Genomic DNA, 19,812 nt, shown 5'->3' on the forward strand with positions numbered 1-19,812 from the left:
TACTACACTCCAGTAGTGACGAAGACAAACCAGCCACGAACAGTTGGTTAAGAAAAGCTGGAAACACACATAAATTTTCATACTGTATTTCAATCGTTTTATAAAGAACATAATACAAATTGCTAGAAATCAATTACGCAGACACAGATGCTGTTTTGCATTGATAATCAAACACTAATGCTATGGACCCAAATCTATGTATATAAAAAGGGTCTTATTATTATTAATATGAGCGAAATTAATTAAACATTACCAAATCAATCCTTGAATAATTTTTTAGGGTACGAAACATTTTCCTATAAATAAATTCATTGCGAAATCTTGTTCTTCGACTCCTCGGCGGCATCAGCAGCTTCCACTTGCATCTTAGCAGCTTGTAAATCAGCCTCTGCTGCTTCCTTCTCACTTCTTGCCGTCACCTTCTTCCCCTGCATTAAAATCATAAATATTTTATTTTTTACGGGAAAAAAAAAACTTAAACACAGCAAAAAAAAAGGAAAAAATAATTACCAGGCCATAGAGAGAAGCTTTAAAATATCTGAAATGTTCTTGCAAGGTCGCACTCATGTTGACCCATGCTCTCTTTAACGGAGAAACTTCTTCCGGCTTAACGCCGGCGTTGGTTGCCGGAGCTGATGGCGGCGACTCGCTCCTTGCTGCTTCCATATTAAATACAGTATTTAGTTCTCTCACGTAACGACTGTCTGTTGAATTGGATGTTCATTTGTAATTTTATATTCAGATGTTTATATATATTTTGGTTGCATGTCTCAATAGCTGCCACGTTTGTTAAAGCTAAAGTTATTAGTTGTACGTGGCGAGTGTTCAGCCATTATAGATTTACTCATTTCTCACAAGTCATGACTCATCATCATCATAGCATTATAGATCATTTTTGTTTTCCTATAATTTGACGAAAAAATTGCTCCAGTATAATATCACACCAAATAATTTCAAAAAAAATATATATATATCACACCAAATAGGGTACTTCTCATAAAAGTAACACTTCTACAATATCAATTTAAATATACATAAATATTTATATTTTCAATAATTAAGGTCAGATATTACAATTTTGAGTGATAAAAATTATTTTTGAAAAATATAGTCATTTCCGAAGTTGGGATAATTTTGATCAGTCGACTTCTTCCGAATTACAGTAATGTGGGCTTTTTTTTTAGGAAAGAAGAATCTTTGCTGATGGCCCATTTCTTTTGGATTTATAATTTACTGCTCTCTTCATTCAGGCCCAAAACATAGAAAAAGAACTAAAAGGATCCGTATATCCAGGATTACAAATATATCAATATCTAGTCCATTTTTTTCTCAATAAGTTATGGTATTAATAAAACATTGTTCCTTTTCTGGTATTTTAAGACATATAAGCCTTTAATTAACATTTAATCTGATAACATTAACGAGTCACATTCTAATTTCTATTCAAATTAATGGAATATTTACATATCCGTAAGAAATGAATAAGATTATAGGTCATTTACTACATAATAATCTAACATATTAATAATATCTTATTTTTAAAATATAATTAATCAAAAGCACTACATCCACAAGTTAGTTATAGTCAACCAATTTTGTTGGAGATGTTTTAATAAACCGTTAACAAGCTTAGAAATATGTAAAGTAAGCTTGTTTAATTTGTCATCCAAAACCAAATTAACTTTATTTTGAATTTTCCTGGAAACTAAGGATTCCATCTTTTATTGCCAAAATAATTTTATTATTATACGTGTAATTAAAGTGTGCAACTAGCCTGTGAGGAACCGAACTCCTACCAAATACTCCACCTTAGATATACAAAAGCAAAAGCGACTTACCTGCTCTCTTTTTCTATGTGGTAAGTTACAGTTACCTGCACTAAAATCACTTTAGAGAAAATTACCACTTTCAGTTCAAATATGTACTAAAATTTAATTATTACGGTAGGATATACTTAATTAATTAATATCTTTTCAAATTAATTATATTGCTAAATTCTGATCTTAATTTTCACATAAAGTAAATTTTAATTTGTTTGTGTACGACTGTATACGTATACAAATTTATGTATCTTATGAATAGAATGATTATTTTTATAATACTAAGATGTTATATTTTCTTCCTTACATCATTTAGTACTATAAAAAATTATTTTTATATAACATGAACTTTGTTATAGTACAGCTACTCATTCTTTTTATAAAATTAGTGACTTTATTAAATCTATAATTAAATTTCTACTAGCTTATAACCCGTGCAATGCACGGGCGGTTAACATATTTGTTATTTTATTGTATATATTTTAAAGTTACCTAATTTTATTGTAAAAATAAAATTATGATAGAATAACATGGTTTAATAAATTTTTTACTTAACAGTTGGATAAATTCTTCATAGTTAAGTCCGTCAAATTGCTAATTGAAAATTAGGTCGAACATATATATTTTAATGAGAATGTTAAAATATTTTCTTTTACATGTTATAATTTAAAGTGGCCTATAAACTCAGATATAAACTAACCAATCAACCTTTGATATTTTGTTATTAATAATTAATAATATGGTATAAAACATACGCATGAAACCAAATATCTCCCCATCATACTAACCTAATTTTAATGTTTTGGTTTAATTGATAATAAAAAATATACTATAACATGTTATAAATTCAAGAGCTCCGTGGGTCGAATACCAAACGATTCACCAAACTCAACTAACTGACCAACCAAGTGAATTTTTATTTTTGGCTTTAATAGTGTAATAATATATAGTATATGACAGATTTGTAATATTTCTTTTAATATGAGATCATTAGAGTATTTAAAAATAATGTTATTAATGTATTTTGGTTGAATAATATCACATGTTATTTATTAATAATTATATTTAATGATATTATATTTTTATATATATGGCGCCCGTGTTAGTTGTAAAAACTCGGTTTTTTTAGTTAGAAAATCTAAAAAAGATAAAGCGTTTTGATTAAAAAGACAATTACTATGTTGCTCGATATTATTTTAGAAGATTGAGTTTTTTTTATCTAATAAATATATAAAAGATAATTTATTTTAGTTAAAAAGAATAATTGGTTATATATATAGATAGGCCCGTACTTCGGCCCAAGTACCGACCGCCCGACCAATATAATAATACTCCCTCTATTTTTTATTATTTGACTTTTAGACTTTTGGCACACATCTTTACGTATAAATATGTCGCCCATGTCCGTATTAATTGTAAAAGATTAATTTTTTAGTTGGAAAATTTATAAAAAGATAATATATTTTAGTTAAAAAAGTAATTACCATGTTTCTCAATGTTATTTTAGAAGATTGAGTTTTTTAGTCAAAAATATAAAAAAATAATATATTTCAATTAAAGGGATTATCTGGTTATATAGATAGGCCCGTACTATGGCCCAAATTAAAAAGAATAATTGGTTATATAGATAGACCCAGAATAATTGGTTATATAGATAGACCCGTATTTTGACCCAAGACCTACCAAAATATATTTTAGTTAAAAAAGTAATTACCATGTTTCTCAATGTTATTTTAGAAGATTGAGTTTTTTAGTCAAAAATATAAAAAAAATAATATATTTCAATTAAAAGGATTATCTGGTTATATAGATAGGCCCGTACTATGGCCCAAATTAAAAAGAATAATTGGTTATATCAAATAGACCCAGAATAATTGGTTATATAGATAGACCCGTATTTTGACCCAAGTACTGACCTACCAAACTTTTAATGTTTCAGTTTTAAAAGGATTATTATTAATTGGTTATATAGATAGGCCCGTACTTTGGTCCAAATTAAAAAGAATAATTATTTATATAAATAGGCCCAAAATAATTGGTTATATAGATAGGACCGTATTTTGGCCCAAGTACCGACCGACCGACCAAACTTTTAATGTTTCGGCTTTAATAGTATAGTATAGATATCTGTGCTAGTTAGTGTCGGAACCGGACGTGGTGCCTGGTGCACTGCAATTTGTTGTTAGTTGTTATTGTTAGTTATCAGTGTGAAAATATAATTTGGAGTAAGTTGTTATATAAAATTAAAATATTAATCATGATTAGTGTGTGTTTTGGCCCACCGCTCTTTTAAAAAGATGGTGTAAGTTGTTAAGTAATTAGGTTGAAACTTACTAATCTAAGTTGTTTCTCGCGAGCCTTAATCTACTATATATACCAAATCTTTGCCATGTTATTTTGAGTATACTAATAAGTAATATGTCTGCATGAAACCAATTAGTCATTATATGAAAAAGATGGAGATGAATGCTAATTAGTTGTTTTTGAAGTTTTTATCTAATCACTGCTGTTATTATGTGTGCACTCATCATACATGATATGGCGAGTGCACACCTAATACCAGCACTAATTAGACATGAATTAGTTTTCTACTGCTAGAGATGATTGGCCAGATTATGTTGTTTTAGTGTTTCATCACTTCATTTTTGCTGATATCTTTTGTACAGGCTTTTGATGTGATGAAACAATAGTCTGGGATCTCCAATAATTCAATTTGGCATGATGAGGGTGATAGAAATATCCGATCAATGCACTCCAGCAGGGCGTATGGAGTGTTAGAATATAATATGATCCTGGTAAATCCTCCTCCTCGAGGTTTTGGGTCAAGTTAACATTGTAGCCCAGTCTCGCTGAAAACACGAGTTCGGGTTCAATTCCCTGCAAGCCTTTGGAGAATTTGATGATAATGTCAAATATCTATGGGCCATGAAGATGGAGAGGCTGAAATCACTGGTGAGCTTCAGGATCCAGGTAATTTACCACTTTTTCCCAAATTATGTATCATATAATATTGCTTCTTACATCTGCATAAATTGTTGCATACAGCACATTTTGCTCTGAGGATCACCTTCGCCAGCAAACTCTGCAAGCTCAACAGTTGGTTGCTTTTGGAAATACATTTTACGTCTTTGTGCTTTAAGTTCACTGCCGGATTCTCAATCTCATTAGAAACTTATTCTTGTATGCCTGTGCCATGTAATACACTTAAGCTGGAAATGGCTCTGTTTGTAACTTTGTAGGGTTAATATCAATTTTATTAGCTATTTTAGCCTAATCAACTCGATCTCATGATAAAAATAATTGTCTACGTACGTGAGCTATAGCTTATGAGGCCATATTTGGTTGTATATGGACTGATCCAAATGAGTCATAAGGACGGTACAAATTATAAATGGGGAGGGGAAATCGAACATGTGACCTATCGTACATAGGATCTCAGTATTCGTCACTAGACTAGGACCTCATCGGTTGGTTGTGTATATATATAAATGGTTTTTCAAGCCATATAATCAAATCAACATTTGTCTGTATATATAATTTCAACAACTTTGATGAAAAAAAATTACTTTACCCTTAATCCATCAATTTTTACCATTCCTCTGTGTAAACATTAATTTATCATTTAACTAATAACTTCAATACTCCAATGTTTGCTTTATAAAGGAAATAGTGTTAACTGCATTCTTGAAAGCTCTAAAATTGACAGATGAAGATACATAGCAGTGAGTGCACACCTAATACAGCAGTAACTAGAGATGATCATTAGTTTTCTACTGCTGTAAATGATTGGTCAGATTATGTTCTTTACATCTGTACTTCACTTCATGGTTGCTACTGTAATATTTTGAACAGGCTTTTATGTCCTGAGACGCATCTCCAATAGATCAATTTCTTCCATGATGAGGACGTTAGAAATATCCGATCAATGCACTCCACCAGAGTATCATTTGGCCCTTGTTCAGATAATTAGGCAGCAGCTGAGAAGGTAAACATTGCTCTAAACCTGAAAACAGGCCGATCAGGTGATCACCTTCGCCAGCAAACTCTGCAAGCTAAGAGTTGGTTGCTTTTGGAAACAAGTCGACGTCTTTGTGCTTCTCAATTCAATTAGAGACTAATTTTTGTACGCCTGTCTGCCATGTAATACACTTAAGCTGGAAATGGCTTTGTTTGTAACTTTGTAGGGTTAATACCAAGTTTCTTAGATATTTTAGCCTAATCTACTCTCATGATTAAAAATAATTGTCTACATACGTGAGCTATAGCCTATGAGGCCATATTTCGTTGTATATGTATTGATCCAAATGAGTCATAAAACCATACAAATTATAAATGTGGAGGGAAAATCAACATGTGACCTATTGTATACAGGATCTCAGTATTCGTCACTAGACTAGGACCTCATAGGCTGCTTGTATATATATGAACCGTTTTTTCAAGTCATAAAATCAAAGCAACATTAGTCTGTATATATAATTTCAACCACTTCCATGAAATTTTTTTACTTGACGTGAATCCATCTGTGTTAACTGTTCATCTAATGAGCATCATATTAACATTTAACTAATACCCACTTACAGATGGCCAGGGAGTCCATTTCTCCACTGTTTGCTTTCTGAAGGAAATAGTGTGAAATGGAATATTGAAAGCTCTAAAATTGACAGATGAAAATACATAGCAGACCAACCTGAGCTTCTTCACTTATCTGTTAATTACAAGGACTGTCTTTGACATCACTCAAAAGTTGCTCTCCAACAACAGTTGGTCCAAACAATACCTGGTTTGAAGCTTAATTATCCTGCAGTATTGGCTTCCTTCAAATACAAAAAATAATACTGCATGTATAAATTTATATTAATATTCATGCATCACCTTAAAGGTAAAGCACAACTTGACTATATATATCCATGCAACTTCAAGTAACTTAAATCAAACAAAATTCACTATCTATTTATTAGCCTCTCACAATAGAAAAGGCTCCAGTCTAAGCTACTGACAATGGGGGTTTCTTTAACATTACCTGGAGCGATTCTTCGTTTCTCGTTGTCAATAATGTGCTTCCTTCTTCATCTGGCCTCTGCAACTGCAAGCAATGCAGGTGCCATAACTAGGCATTACGAGTTCAACGTAAGTTTCCACTCATGTATTAGAGTTTGGCCTTGAAATTCTTTGTAAAAAAACATAATCATCTCCTCGTGCTATTCCCTTTCTCCTTGTCTGCAAACAGATTAAGCTGCAAAATGTGACACGGCTGTGCCACACCAAGAGCATTGTGACAGTGAATGGGAAATTTCCTGGTCCTCGGATTGTAGCTAGAGAGGGCGATCGTCTGCTCATTAAAGTCATTAATCATGTTCCAAACAACATCTCTATCCACTGGTATACACATACATGAGCCTCTTCTGTCAGTTAACCTCATACAAATATATGTTTTTTAAGCTTAACTAAATCTATAAATGGAACAGGCATGGAATTCGACAGCTTAGAAGCGGTTGGGCAGACGGTCCTGCATATATAACACAGTGCCCCATACAAACCGGCCAGAGCTATGTTTATAACTACACCATTGTTGGGCAAAGAGGAACTCTCTTCTGGCATGCTCATATTTCATGGCTCAGATCGACCCTTTATGGTCCTATTATCATTCTTCCCAAGCTCAATGTGCCTTACCCATTCCCCAAGCCCCACAAAGAAGTTCCCATCATATTTGGTACCTACGTCAACACATTCAGTCAATTGCTTATTGCTAAAGTACCAACTTATACATATAAGTTCAAATAGTATACAAGCTTATATTAGTTCTAATATCTTCTTTTGTAGGAGAGTGGTTCAATGCTGATACTGAAGCCATTATAACCCAAGCTCTACAAACTGGTGGAGGCCCTAATGTTTCTGATGCTTATACATTTAACGGACTACCTGGACCTCTGTACAACTGCTCCTCCAAAGGTATTCACATAACACATTAGTACAAATACTACATGATGTTTTGAAATCAAACCATTATATGCATAAAACACGATGGCAGGCAAGTTTTGACGGTTCTAGTTTATTTGGTTTCATCCACAGACACATTCAAGTTGAAGGTGAAGCCAGGAAAAACATACCTCCTGCGATTTATCAATGCTGCACTCAATGATGAACTCTTTTTTGGCATAGCAAACCATAGTCTCACAGTTGTTGAAGTAGACGCTATTTATGTGAAACCATTTGAGACGGAAACAATTCTACTTACCCCTGGACAAACAACCAATGTTCTTCTAAAGACCAAACCCAACTATCCAGAAGCTTCTTTTCTCATGACTGCTAGACCTTATGTTACTGGCTCTGGCACATTTGACAACTCCACAGTTGCCGGAGTTCTTGAGTACAAAGGATCTTCTCATCATTCGACGAAGAAACTTCCCCTTTTCAAACCAACCTTACCTTCCCTCAATGACACATCTTTTGCCGCTAACTTCTCCAAAAAACTCCGTAGTTTAGCCACAGCTCAATTCCCCGCTAATGTGCCTAAGAAAGTGGACAAGCAATTTTTCTTCACAGTTGGCCTTGGAACAAGCCCTTGTGGTCTGAAAAACCAAACTTGCCAGGGTCCAAACGGAACCAGATTCGCAGCTTCCATCAACAACATATCATTTATACAGCCAACAACATCTCTCCTTCAATCTCACTTTCTGGGTCAATCAGATGGAGTTTATAAACCTGATTTCCCTGTCAGTCCTCTGCAGTGGTTTAACTACACCGGAAACCCTCCGAACAATACTCTAGTGAGCAATGGCACTAAGCTTATGGTTCTGCCATTCAACACAAGTGTGGAGCTGGTCATGCAGGATACAAGCATTTTAGGAGCAGAAAGCCATCCACTTCATCTGCATGGCTTCAATTTCTTTGTCGTCGGGCAAGGCTTTGGGGACTACAATCCGAATGTAGACCCCCGAAGCTTCAATCTTGTGGATCCTGTAGAACGTAACACTGTTGGCGTTCCCTCTGGCGGATGGGTTGCTATTCGGTTCCTAGCCGATAACCCAGGTAAGCTAATCAAACATTAACCACTACGGCTAAACATGTTAAACATTGTTGTAAAAAACGAGAATCGGACTTAATCGATGAAAACATTGAACAAGAATCAATCGGAAGTTAATTGGATTGGCTGAAGATTAATCAGATGATAAATTGAACAATCGGAGATCTAATCAATTCGACGAGTTATGGAACATGAATTACTTGGTGATTAATCGAGACTAATCACCCACTTTTAGAACAATGCTGCTAAAACGTTATTCCAACATTGTAATGATCTAGGTTTTTTGCTATAAACAGGGGTGTGGTTTATGCATTGTCATTTGGAGGTTCACACGAGCTGGGGTTTGAAGATGGCATGGCTTGTTTTAGATGGAAAGCTTTCCAATCAGAAACTACTACCACCTCCTGCAGATCTCCCCAAGTGTTAATTGCAAGTGATATAGACCGGGGCTTCAAAGATTTTACTGACGAGATTCTATTTCTTGTTTTCTTGTTTTGAGTTTTTCAACAATGTCATCTTAGACCTTGTTAGCTCACAATTAATAACCGCGAGAACTGGAATTACTTTTTCTTTCTTTTTCTGATTTCTGTAACATTCAAAAACTGGACAAGTTTATGGAAGAGATTACAATAAGAAGTGATGGAGGAGTTTCTGTCATAGCATCCTAGGGCTTTAATTCGAGCCGGGCGAGTTACGAGCCGAGCCTAATTTGAGCCAAGTTTAATCGAGTCGAGCCGAGCCGGCTCGATTAACTAATCGAGCCTAAATCTTTGCCCGAACTCGACTCGGTTACTTTCACGAGTTGAGTCGAGCCGGCTCGTTTAGCTAAACGAGCCGGTTTTAACGAGTCGAGCGAGCCAGCTCGTATAATTTTATACTTAATCGAGCCCAAACCTCTACCCGAACTCGGCTCGTTTAATTTCACGAGTCGAGTCGAGCCGAGCCCACTTAAACGAGTTCGAGCCGGGCGAGCTCGCGAGCCGCCCGACTCGAATTACAGCTCTATAGCATCCCTACCCCCAGTAATTCAACAAAACAAGTTTAGTTTCCTAATAATCGCCTGCCATACTTCTTGCTCACTTGAAGATATTCGGACTGTAGCTACTTTAATTGTTATGGATAATCAAATGAGGGTCGCGCTCAAGAGAGAACCAATGCTTAAAATAAAACCAGAGAACCACTAAAATTCTGTTGCAGAACCCTATATTTTACATAGATTTTCAACATCTAAATCTAAAATACATGTTTTTTTTTGCATCGTTGTGTGTGTTTAGAAGTAACTTCAAAATATAAGTACATAAATAAGATATTTTTTGTAGTTCTGCTGCAACCCTAACTAATACTAGAAATAAGGTAAGGGTTCTCTGGGTTCTCTGTCTAATGGTTCTCTCTTGAACATGACCCTAATCAACGAATACTTGTTGAAGAGAATGCCTTAAATGTCAATAGTTAAAACAAAATACAAAAAGAATCCCATTAAAAGCAATTAATTCCTTATTCCAATATTGTTTTATGTACAACACGTCTGATGGTTCTAGTAAAAGACATACAAGTAACGGTACTCATAAGATCTTTCACATGATCTGGCAAATTACACATATTTATGTAGAACTGAGGTTACAGAAACACGGAGTGTGTTGATTTATGAAATTTGTGTAAAAAGGAAAGCAATAGTGATGTCTGACTGGGAGTTAAAGACATGGGGGACCTTCTAAACGAATATAGTCATACATGATACCCTGAAAAGGACTCGCACACCTGGGCTGTGTTAGATACATGGTATTATCACCTTGCAACAGCCGATTTCCTGGTACATCCACATTGTACATCCAGTATAGCCCATGAATCCCATGTCTAGCAATGGCATTGTCTCTCCCAATCAGTCTTGTTGTAAATAGTGGGCGATTTGTGTTGGGGTCATTGATTCGAATCTACATATTAAGTTGAGAGATAAGCACACAATCAGTGAAATGAAACCTACATAAAACAAAATCAATTATTTACCTGCAACTCTGCAAGAGCTGCGGCTGCCAGTGCCACTCTGAGCTTGTATAATCCTTTTTGATCAACACTGTCAAGTTTGAATTTAATTTGCCATGTTGTTCCTTGATGAGTACCATCTTCTTTTCTCCTAAATTGCGAGAAAACTTGTTACAAAGTGAAGCATGATGAGTCTCCGAAACCCAACCCCCCCCCCCCCCCCCCCCCCAAACAAAAAAACTATGTACTAGGTCTAGTTGCTCAAGTTTATCTGGTGATTTTAAGAGGCACCAGGAATAGTAATATCTTTGATTTGATTAGTTTTGTAAAGGATTTAAATCCTCATATTTTTTTCCTGCTATAGGAGTACCAAATAATCTTAACACAACTGTTCAGTATTCAATCCAAAGCGTGGCACAAAATATATATGAAGGGATCTCTTCTGAACAAATACAGACATACAGTATATTTTGAAACTTACCTGGTAACATGAGCAAAAAACCAATCTTTCCGATAATCACTCTCACCAATTGTGTACACCAAGTCTCCATTTGGATATAGCTCTGCATATTTCTCCCATAACCCATACTGCCTAAATCTGCCATTGGTTTGAAATACAAAAGTTAACTTCATCATCATTTAAAGGAGCTGTCACAGAAGTAAGCATCACCGCTAGGCATAGGTCACATAAATATTAGAATAGGGAGCAGGTAATATGTCAGTTTCAACTTTAGTACAATCAATTGTAAGGGTAAAATACTTGGTAGCTTAGCTAATAGTCTAAGACCGCTTTCCATTATTTGCTTTTCTGTTACGAGTCCCTCTATTTAAAACTTAGAGCTGAATGTCAAATGACGATTGGTAAATATATTAATAGTTCTCAAATAAACTCAACTAGAATGTAATGAGGCACCAATCGTAGAAATGGCAATGGGGCGGATCGGACCGGGTTTTTTAATATCCAGATCCAAATCAAATTTTTTTGATAAGATCCAGACCCAACCCGAACCCAAAAAAAAAGCCCCGAAAATTGACCCGAATCCGATCCAACAGATTTCAGATCGGATCGGATTTTACCTGAAATCCGAAAATTTGGACCCAGACCCGAATTATGCATGTTAGAGAGAAGACTACGCTGCATTTATATATTGACATAAATCTTAAAAAATAGTTTATACAAACCCTGTAATGCATATTAAAATGTATTGTTTTAATAAGACAATACCATTATAATAATACTACTATTCTAGCAGTGTGTCTACAAGTTTAAACATTTAATATTTGCTTTACTCCGAGAATATAGAATCCATTATTTGTATCTTATTGTTGTATGTTGCAAATTGCATGATTTGCATAACTACGTTAATATAATATTACCATTCAGCAATTTTGCATCAAATGAATTGTTTTTTATTATGTTCATGTTTTATAATATATATATATATATATATATATATATATATATATATATCAAACACAATATATATTAAAAGCGTCTTATCTATGTATGTAAAGTATGTATCATAATTATAAAATTAATAAAATATTAATATATTAAATAATTCATAATATATATATTATCGGGTTTCGGGTTTCCTGTCAAGTATCGGTTTGGGATATCTAATATCCAAATGCAAATCCAAACTCTTCCGGGTCTAAAAACAGGATCCAAATCCAGTTTCAGATCCAAAAAATCAGGTTCGGGAAAATCCAAACATATCGGAATGAGTCGGGTATTCGTCGGGTCCAATCACCATACTGATTGTCAAGCTGGCACAAGACCAAAAGTAAGGTTGCAATAGACCAGAAGATTGTAATGGAATTTGGAGAATATCTGCTACTTACTGAGAAATAGCATCGTAAACACAAAGGCATAATAGATTTTCTAAAACTTGGCATAAAATTACAAGGTGACACTTTCAGTGCTAAATAAGGCGATAATTCCGGAAGACTGAATAGAGAACTTACCTGTCAGTATGATTATATAGAACTCTGTTTACATGCTCTGGATTGGGGTCAGGAATGTAAAACTCTGCAGCTGAACGATCAGGAATTCCAATTTCCCATAGTGTAGGCCCATCTCGAGGAGGCTCATACACAAGATCCTCCTTTATAATATGACAGCCTAATTTGCATTTCAGACAAATATAAATTGTTTTGATGAACATGAAAAAGCTTATAATCAATGAAAAGTCTAGAACTTAGACCTGAGCTTATAGTAATCAAAGCTTCATTCTTGTAGTCTCCAAGAAATCCTGGGATCCAGGCATACAGATTATAGTCACCAGGACGTATGTTGTTAATAGAGAAGCAGCCCATCTCATCAGCTCTTGTCCAAAACTGGTAGTCCTAATAAAAATAATATGTAGAATCCTTGCTTCAGAATCTAATTTAAGCATGTGAATAGCCATTTGCCTACTGCTTATTTCTATTAGAACAAAACGATAAATTCAAGGATGAGTTAGTTCTATGACTAACTACAAGAATTGAGTTTGTTACTAGATATAATGATTGCTTTATACTGCTAGACTGTTCGCTTATATTATCCATTTTCATTAGGTTGTTTAACTCTTATTACTCTCCTGCAGCCTCTCCAGTGCTGCACAGGCCCCTGTGCAATGCAACACTCTAGTCTAGGAAGCCTCGTTTGAGTGGAGTGGAAAAACAATCGGTCATTTGTGTAGGATTTGTGAAGTATGAACGTGAAGCAGAGACATAGTAGATTCGAAAGTATAACAAATTTAAAATTTTCTATACAGACAAAGTATTATTATCCGTTACCAGGTAGGGACGAAACTGTCATTAGGTCTCATAATATTTTCTCTGTTGCAACTGGAATGGGCACAAAGCACAAACTTTATCATGCTTAATCGCTTACAAGAAATAAGATACTAACTGAATACTGATGGGCGGGAGCTGTAACAACCTGACTTTTCAAGTTATCAATTCGAGGAATAATACATAACAAAACATAAATTTCTTCAATGCTTAGAGCAAGAGCATAATCCCAAAATATCACAAAATAAACTACTCAAAATCCGAAACCGGGCTAGGTCATATAATTTATTTTAAATCCAAATCCTTGGAGTCATAGATGCTCAATTAAACATCACATAACTAAAATCATTATTTTTAAGACACTTGAAAAAGCTGAGCCCATGCTAAACACTTGAGAGTCCCCAAGGAGTGAGCTACACAGGCCGCCAAGAAACTTGTTCAAAATAATTAGCAGACCGAGTCTACAAACTTTCATAATCAAAAGTCAAAATATTATATTCATATACCTAAATTCACAATTCGATAGGATCACATATCTGGGATTACAATAGGTTCATAGGTATCAATAGTCTTGTCCTACTAAGATATCATAAACTATGCAAAACACACTCTCGTAAGGTATCAAAAGCTAGTTCCCGAACGATACACAATTACTAACGATTTCAAAGGCCAGACTCCAGAGTTAGCTAGAAATTTCTTATGAATAAAATATCCTTGAACCAAATTTTCGTGACAAAATAATTGCAAACATAAAACATTTATATATAATCCGCAAAGTACGAAGAGTAAACTTATCTTAATAGCGACCAATGATAATGCGATACCAACTAAACCTAAACCAACATTAAAAAAATAAACAAACTTAATATTATCATTTCACTACATTTTATACAAATTCTGAAATTAACAACATTTAAAGAAAATATTAATTAAATCTTGAATAATAAAATACTTTCCTAAAAATTTACACAAAATATATACATCATAAATAAAAAAAAATTGTGAATATTACATGTGACCCTACCTAACTGTGAAATTTAAGATGGCTCAACTTTGGATTCTTTTGGGATGGGACAAGTGCCTTGGATAAATGATTTTGCTTATTAGATGTTTAATTAAGGAGTTCTGACTCAAATGATTTTGCTTTAAAATAAATTGCGACTTACCTTGGTTTAGATTTTTAGTAGTTTATTTATGATATTTTAGAATGATACTCGAAGAGTTTATGAAATTTATGTTTTATTTTGAATAATTCCTCAAATTAATAGCTTGAAAAGTTGGGCTGTTATGGTAACTCGTCCCATATTCCCTGCTCGCCTACCGAAAATTTGTGTTCTAAAGAGACTGCCCGATTTATTCCAACAATACAACAAATATCTTGTCAACAGTATAATAAATATCTTGTTAGAATATAATGTTTATGGTAAAAGTCATTTTTGGCGCCCACTTAACATGGTATCAGAGATCAAATAGAGGACTCGAGGTCGGTCAAACCCTGCCACCCCTGATGTTTTCATAATTTATTATAGAAACAAAGGCAAAATAAAGCCGCAAAGATAGGTGTTTGTAGTCTACTCTTCAACCCAAAAATGGGCTTTCAAGTGTACGAAAGTGTTGGAATATAATGCAAAAGGCACTCTATTTTGTATTTGGAAATCAGAAATTATGGGTCACTCATAATTCTAACTATATCACCTTGCATTCTCTTTGCCAAGAACCTACATCTCCTGGTCGGGCTAATCCCACATAAGCACCAGTAGCTGGTATCAGATCACTGCTCATATAACTGAGAGATCATTTAAAACAATAATTAAGGCCAAAAAATATAATCAAGTTCATATATTGTACTGGATAATCAGTTAAGAATAACTAAGAGATAAGCAGATACCTGTCCTTGACTAATAGTCTACCGCTGACACTACCACGTTTATCAGACGATGGAAAGTCCTCCGATGCTGGAAAACTGTAGGGCCAACTTTGAACTTCAATCATCATCTAAAAATTAATCTGAACAATCAACACCCAACTAGCTTTGATATATAAAAACATTGAATTAAGATCTGAATGACAGAAAATAAAATCATATCATGTTAGCATTAAGGTTTCCTAATCTGCCTCCAGATTTCTGGGGATTAATTATTCGTTTGTTATTCTGTAATAATGTAATTGATCATGTATTAAACTAATTGATATGTAAATAGGCTATATAAGATCAGCCCTGGTTGTAACTAAGTGATATAGAGAAATAATATTACACATAATTTCCTCTATATTCTCCTCACTAATATCTTTAATCAAATTATATCATATTAAGAGGCAAACATATTTTATTTGGTAACACGACCTGGTTTTTTGCATCATCCCAGAGTGTTCGCGGATGACTTCCATTCATTGCAGAATTCAGATAAATGAATACTGGACCAAAAACTTTCTTCCAGTACTCACCCTGTCCGATTTTTGGGCACAAGTCGTCACCAGCGTAGTGACCGCTAAGAAACACCTGACAAAACTTTATGTTTTCAGCAAATCATGACCATCAACTTTTCACACAAGATTACCAATTTTCTTTTTATCAATAAAGACCTGAATGCAGAAGCTGAATCAGTATAATTTATGTTCTAAACTTACAGCTAGACAAGTGGGCCCCACATGTGAAGTGAGGTTCTGCTTGACAGGTCCACCAGATCTAAACTCGTCACTAGGTGTAATTTGCCAGAACCCCACAGGTGGCGCCATAGAAATCCATCCATGGACCTTAAGATTATTGTTCTCACAAGAATATTGGTATTTGTCATCTACCTGCACAATAAACATTAAACCAAAGGAATGGTATAAAAAAAACTCTACTTGGTAGGATGATATTTTAAGCAATTTTATTTATTTAGGAATTCAAGGGTGCTCCTTCAAGATGAATAGCTATTAAGTATGTTAATGAAATTTACAAACGTGCATCACAGAGTCCCTTAATGAGTGAAAAGATGCTCGCCAATATATGTGCCTCACAATCACAATAGGGGTAGGCACGATAAATTAACTTTAGATCTCATAGGTCTTTACTATTCACCTAGAAGCCACCAAGTATCAAGTGCATGTATATATCATTTTTTGTCGATAGTTTAGGCCAAATTAAAGATGTGAAAGTACATGTTGAGATACAAGAGAAATTAGCAGATATGAAATTAGCATAAAAATAATGTGTAAAGCCGTAGATCAGTGGCAAATTTGTAAATTGGCCTTTTTAGTACAGTATGTATTCAAGACACTTCCCTTCATGTTCTCTTTATTATATGTGTAGATACCCCTTACAATTATATGTTACTTGAATTATTACAAAAATATATCATTTTCAACACCTTGCAACTAGTGGAGCAAAGATGATTTAACTACACTGATCCTTAGAAAAATTACTTCACTGCATTATTCGGAATGATTTCTCTTAATAATAAAAAATGATTTTAATATTTGATGCTTTAAATTTATAGATATAAAACGAAGTGTTGAAAGAGAAGTGACCTCTCCATAAAGCTCAGGATTTATTGGATTGATTAATCGGACAGCTTCTCCATAGGCAAGTGGTTGACTTCTCCTAGGTAAACGATCATCCGGCAGGGGCATCCATCTTTGCCTATTATCGTCCACAGCCATATATTGAAACCTGTTTATTCAAGTACATATTAGCTCTTAAAGAGGGTTCAAGTGCCATATAAGTAGTAGTTAAAACATAATCGAAAAAAAATTCTTGGGCTGGCGTAAGAACATTAAGAAAAATTGGGATTTTTGTTTATCAGATTCATAGATTTCACATGTGTCAACATACTTCCTATTTATTTCAGATATCCTTGTAGGGTACTTGAGCCAACAAGCAATGAGTCAGAGGGTCCAGTAAGCGCTAACTCTTTTCCTTTAGCTCTTGAAGACCAAAATTAATTCTAAGTAGTTACTCTCCTGTCCAGAAGGTCCTAAATACTATAATTTACTAATAATAGTACAAAATCAATATTCTCTCAGATCTAGCAGGATTTTTTTACGCTATAGCCACATAGAGTTGCACTTAAATACCTAAGTTTTCCATTTATTTTATACAAATATTACATACTACCTTGATTACATCGATAAAGCAAAAAAAATTATTTATCGATTTCAGTAATTTAAAATTTAAATAGAATATAGAGGATGATACTTGTCTTTTCTTAGCTTGAAAGCGATTCTGGTTTCACCAATGCTGAAGCCAGGCCATTCCTCGGACCCCAAGTGTTCATAAATGGCATAAGTATAGAAGCCTGAACAACCACGGAGCAATACAAACCTATCAAAGAAAAATATGTTGTGATTTGTGAACTGATATAAATTTGTTAAGGCACCAAAACTTCCATGGTATCTTTATAGATTATAAGAAACCTTTTGTCAATATTTATGGGAGCAAGCTTCCCCAGCAGAGAAGGGTCCCATGGTCTTGAAAATGAAACCTCAACTTGGTCTTCTGTTTCTACAATAACATTGAACTTCGTCGCTTTAAATCTGCATAAACAATTATAGTGCAAATATAAGCATTAATACAATATTATACAGTCAAGTTTACATTTGCACGTATATACACATATGGTGGCAACATACACTTCAAATGTTCCACCCTTCTTTGTTCCATCAAGTGCATTCCACACAATATCCCAGTACCTATAAATAACAATTCGGTAATCCTGCTATGTCAACTTTGCAACTTACTTGAGAACAAAAGAAAATTACAAGATAATGCAACATTTTTAATCAGTTACCCTCGATTATCTTCTTTATTAAGAACTTCAAGTAAATTGTCAACGCCGTTATATCGTATTCCCGTGACTATGCCATCTGGATTAGACAGTGTGACTTGGAGGATACCATTATCAATCACCACCTGTAATAAAACAAATCTCATTTCACCTAAATGGATGAACATCTAATATAACAAATTAGGACTCTTACTAACTTCTTACAGTCTATAAGGCCATCACCTTGTACATACAGTCATGTTATAAAAAAAAAAGATCAAAGTTCATCATTAAAACGAAAATTGAAAAGTGAACAGAAAAATAGTTAAGCACGTACAACAACACATACTACAGAGGCTGGATTTAGCAATTAACATACATGGTTGCCCTGGACAAACAATCTGACCCCGTTTGGCGGCATATATCCTGTACCTGCAAAAACGTTACACTAATAACTATATGCGAAAGATTAATGGAATAACAGCACAATTCTACGCACAAACCACAATTTTCCTAGTCAAAAGTCTAGTGATAACATCTCGTGCCGCAAATTTAATATGTGTGCTTCCTAAATTACGGAGAAAGGCTAAAATCTGTCCTCAGTTTAGCATTAGCCAATTGTTTCCAAACAAAACTAACCGATATTTAGGGAACACTGGATACCTAAGTAGGAAGAGAATCGCATTTAATAGTGTGCAACAAAATTGATTCCTACATATTTCTAACTCAATTCAATCCCACTGTACCCCATTTTACAATGCTGCACAAATATTTAAGTATATTACGCGAGTATAAATGACACAATACATATTATGTACATAATCGCGCTGATCTTCAAATATTAACAGACAATTCTATTCTGAATCCCTGCGTATTATCCAAATTCCGACTGAACTTCAAAATTTTTAATTCCGTTACCGCTAATCATATACATGAAAATTTGCGGTAAAATTAATTACCTGAGGTAGAACTTCTGCGAGTAAAAAGCTTTTTCACAACCGATTTGATTTTGTCGCGAGTCCCCATAAAATAGATTAAATAATTCTAAACGATGTATAGAACAGCCATATGTGTAATATGATACGATCCTTGCTTGGCCTCAAGTTTAGTTTGATTCCACTAATTGTGTGTGTGCGGGCGCTCGCAATTTACACGAAATCAGTTTGAGGATTGTGAAATTGGTGGTTCTGAGAGGGAGAAAGTGAAAATCTCGACGGAGAGAGATGATGATAGCCAAGAGTCGAGAGAGATTGTTACCGTTGCAAATACGCGTCAGTATTTCCATACACCGGAACCAACTGGACTCGATAATAAAATTTTGTTTTCAACGTAGTACGATTCTTTGAACCAAAAATATGAGGAAATAATATAATATATAATATTTATTAAAATAGTTGCTCAGCCTTTCAAAATATTATGTAATAAATAAATATATTTAAAGAGGTGTTATTTAAATAATACG

At 34.2% G+C, this 19,812-nt stretch overlaps 2 protein-coding genes across 2 annotated transcripts; one reads left to right on the top strand and one right to left on the bottom strand.

The window, feature by feature from the left end:
• Nucleotides 1–6,748: 6,748 nt before the first annotated feature.
• Nucleotides 6,749–9,503, top strand: LOC108222016 (laccase-17). Its single transcript, XM_017395896.2, has 6 exons — nucleotides 6,749–6,947; nucleotides 7,048–7,199; nucleotides 7,286–7,530; nucleotides 7,641–7,769; nucleotides 7,890–8,849; nucleotides 9,141–9,503. Exons 1-6 carry the CDS (start codon nucleotides 6,819–6,821, stop codon nucleotides 9,269–9,271), a joined length of 1,746 nt encoding a protein of 581 aa, XP_017251385.1. The 5' UTR covers nucleotides 6,749–6,818; the 3' UTR covers nucleotides 9,272–9,503.
• Nucleotides 9,504–10,293: 790 nt separating this feature from the next.
• On the bottom strand, nucleotides 10,294–19,674 carry LOC108222015 (uncharacterized). The gene is made up of 16 exons (XM_017395895.2): nucleotides 19,310–19,674; nucleotides 18,730–18,782; nucleotides 18,375–18,496; nucleotides 18,217–18,276; nucleotides 18,001–18,120; nucleotides 17,783–17,908; nucleotides 17,116–17,257; nucleotides 16,231–16,401; nucleotides 15,947–16,102; nucleotides 15,491–15,597; nucleotides 15,298–15,388; nucleotides 13,032–13,173; nucleotides 12,793–12,949; nucleotides 11,306–11,422; nucleotides 10,849–10,975; nucleotides 10,294–10,775 (listed from the first exon to the last, which is right to left on the bottom strand). The coding sequence occupies exons 1-16, from the start codon at nucleotides 19,374–19,376 to the stop codon at nucleotides 10,536–10,538; spliced, it is 1,998 nt and encodes a 665-aa protein (XP_017251384.1). The 5' UTR covers nucleotides 19,377–19,674; the 3' UTR covers nucleotides 10,294–10,535.
• Nucleotides 19,675–19,812: the final 138 nt, after the last annotated feature.

The sequence above is a fragment of the Daucus carota genome, chromosome 5, assembly GCF_001625215.2.
Source record: "Daucus carota subsp. sativus chromosome 5, DH1 v3.0, whole genome shotgun sequence".
In the NCBI taxonomy this organism is placed as follows: domain Eukaryota; kingdom Viridiplantae; phylum Streptophyta; class Magnoliopsida; order Apiales; family Apiaceae; genus Daucus; species Daucus carota.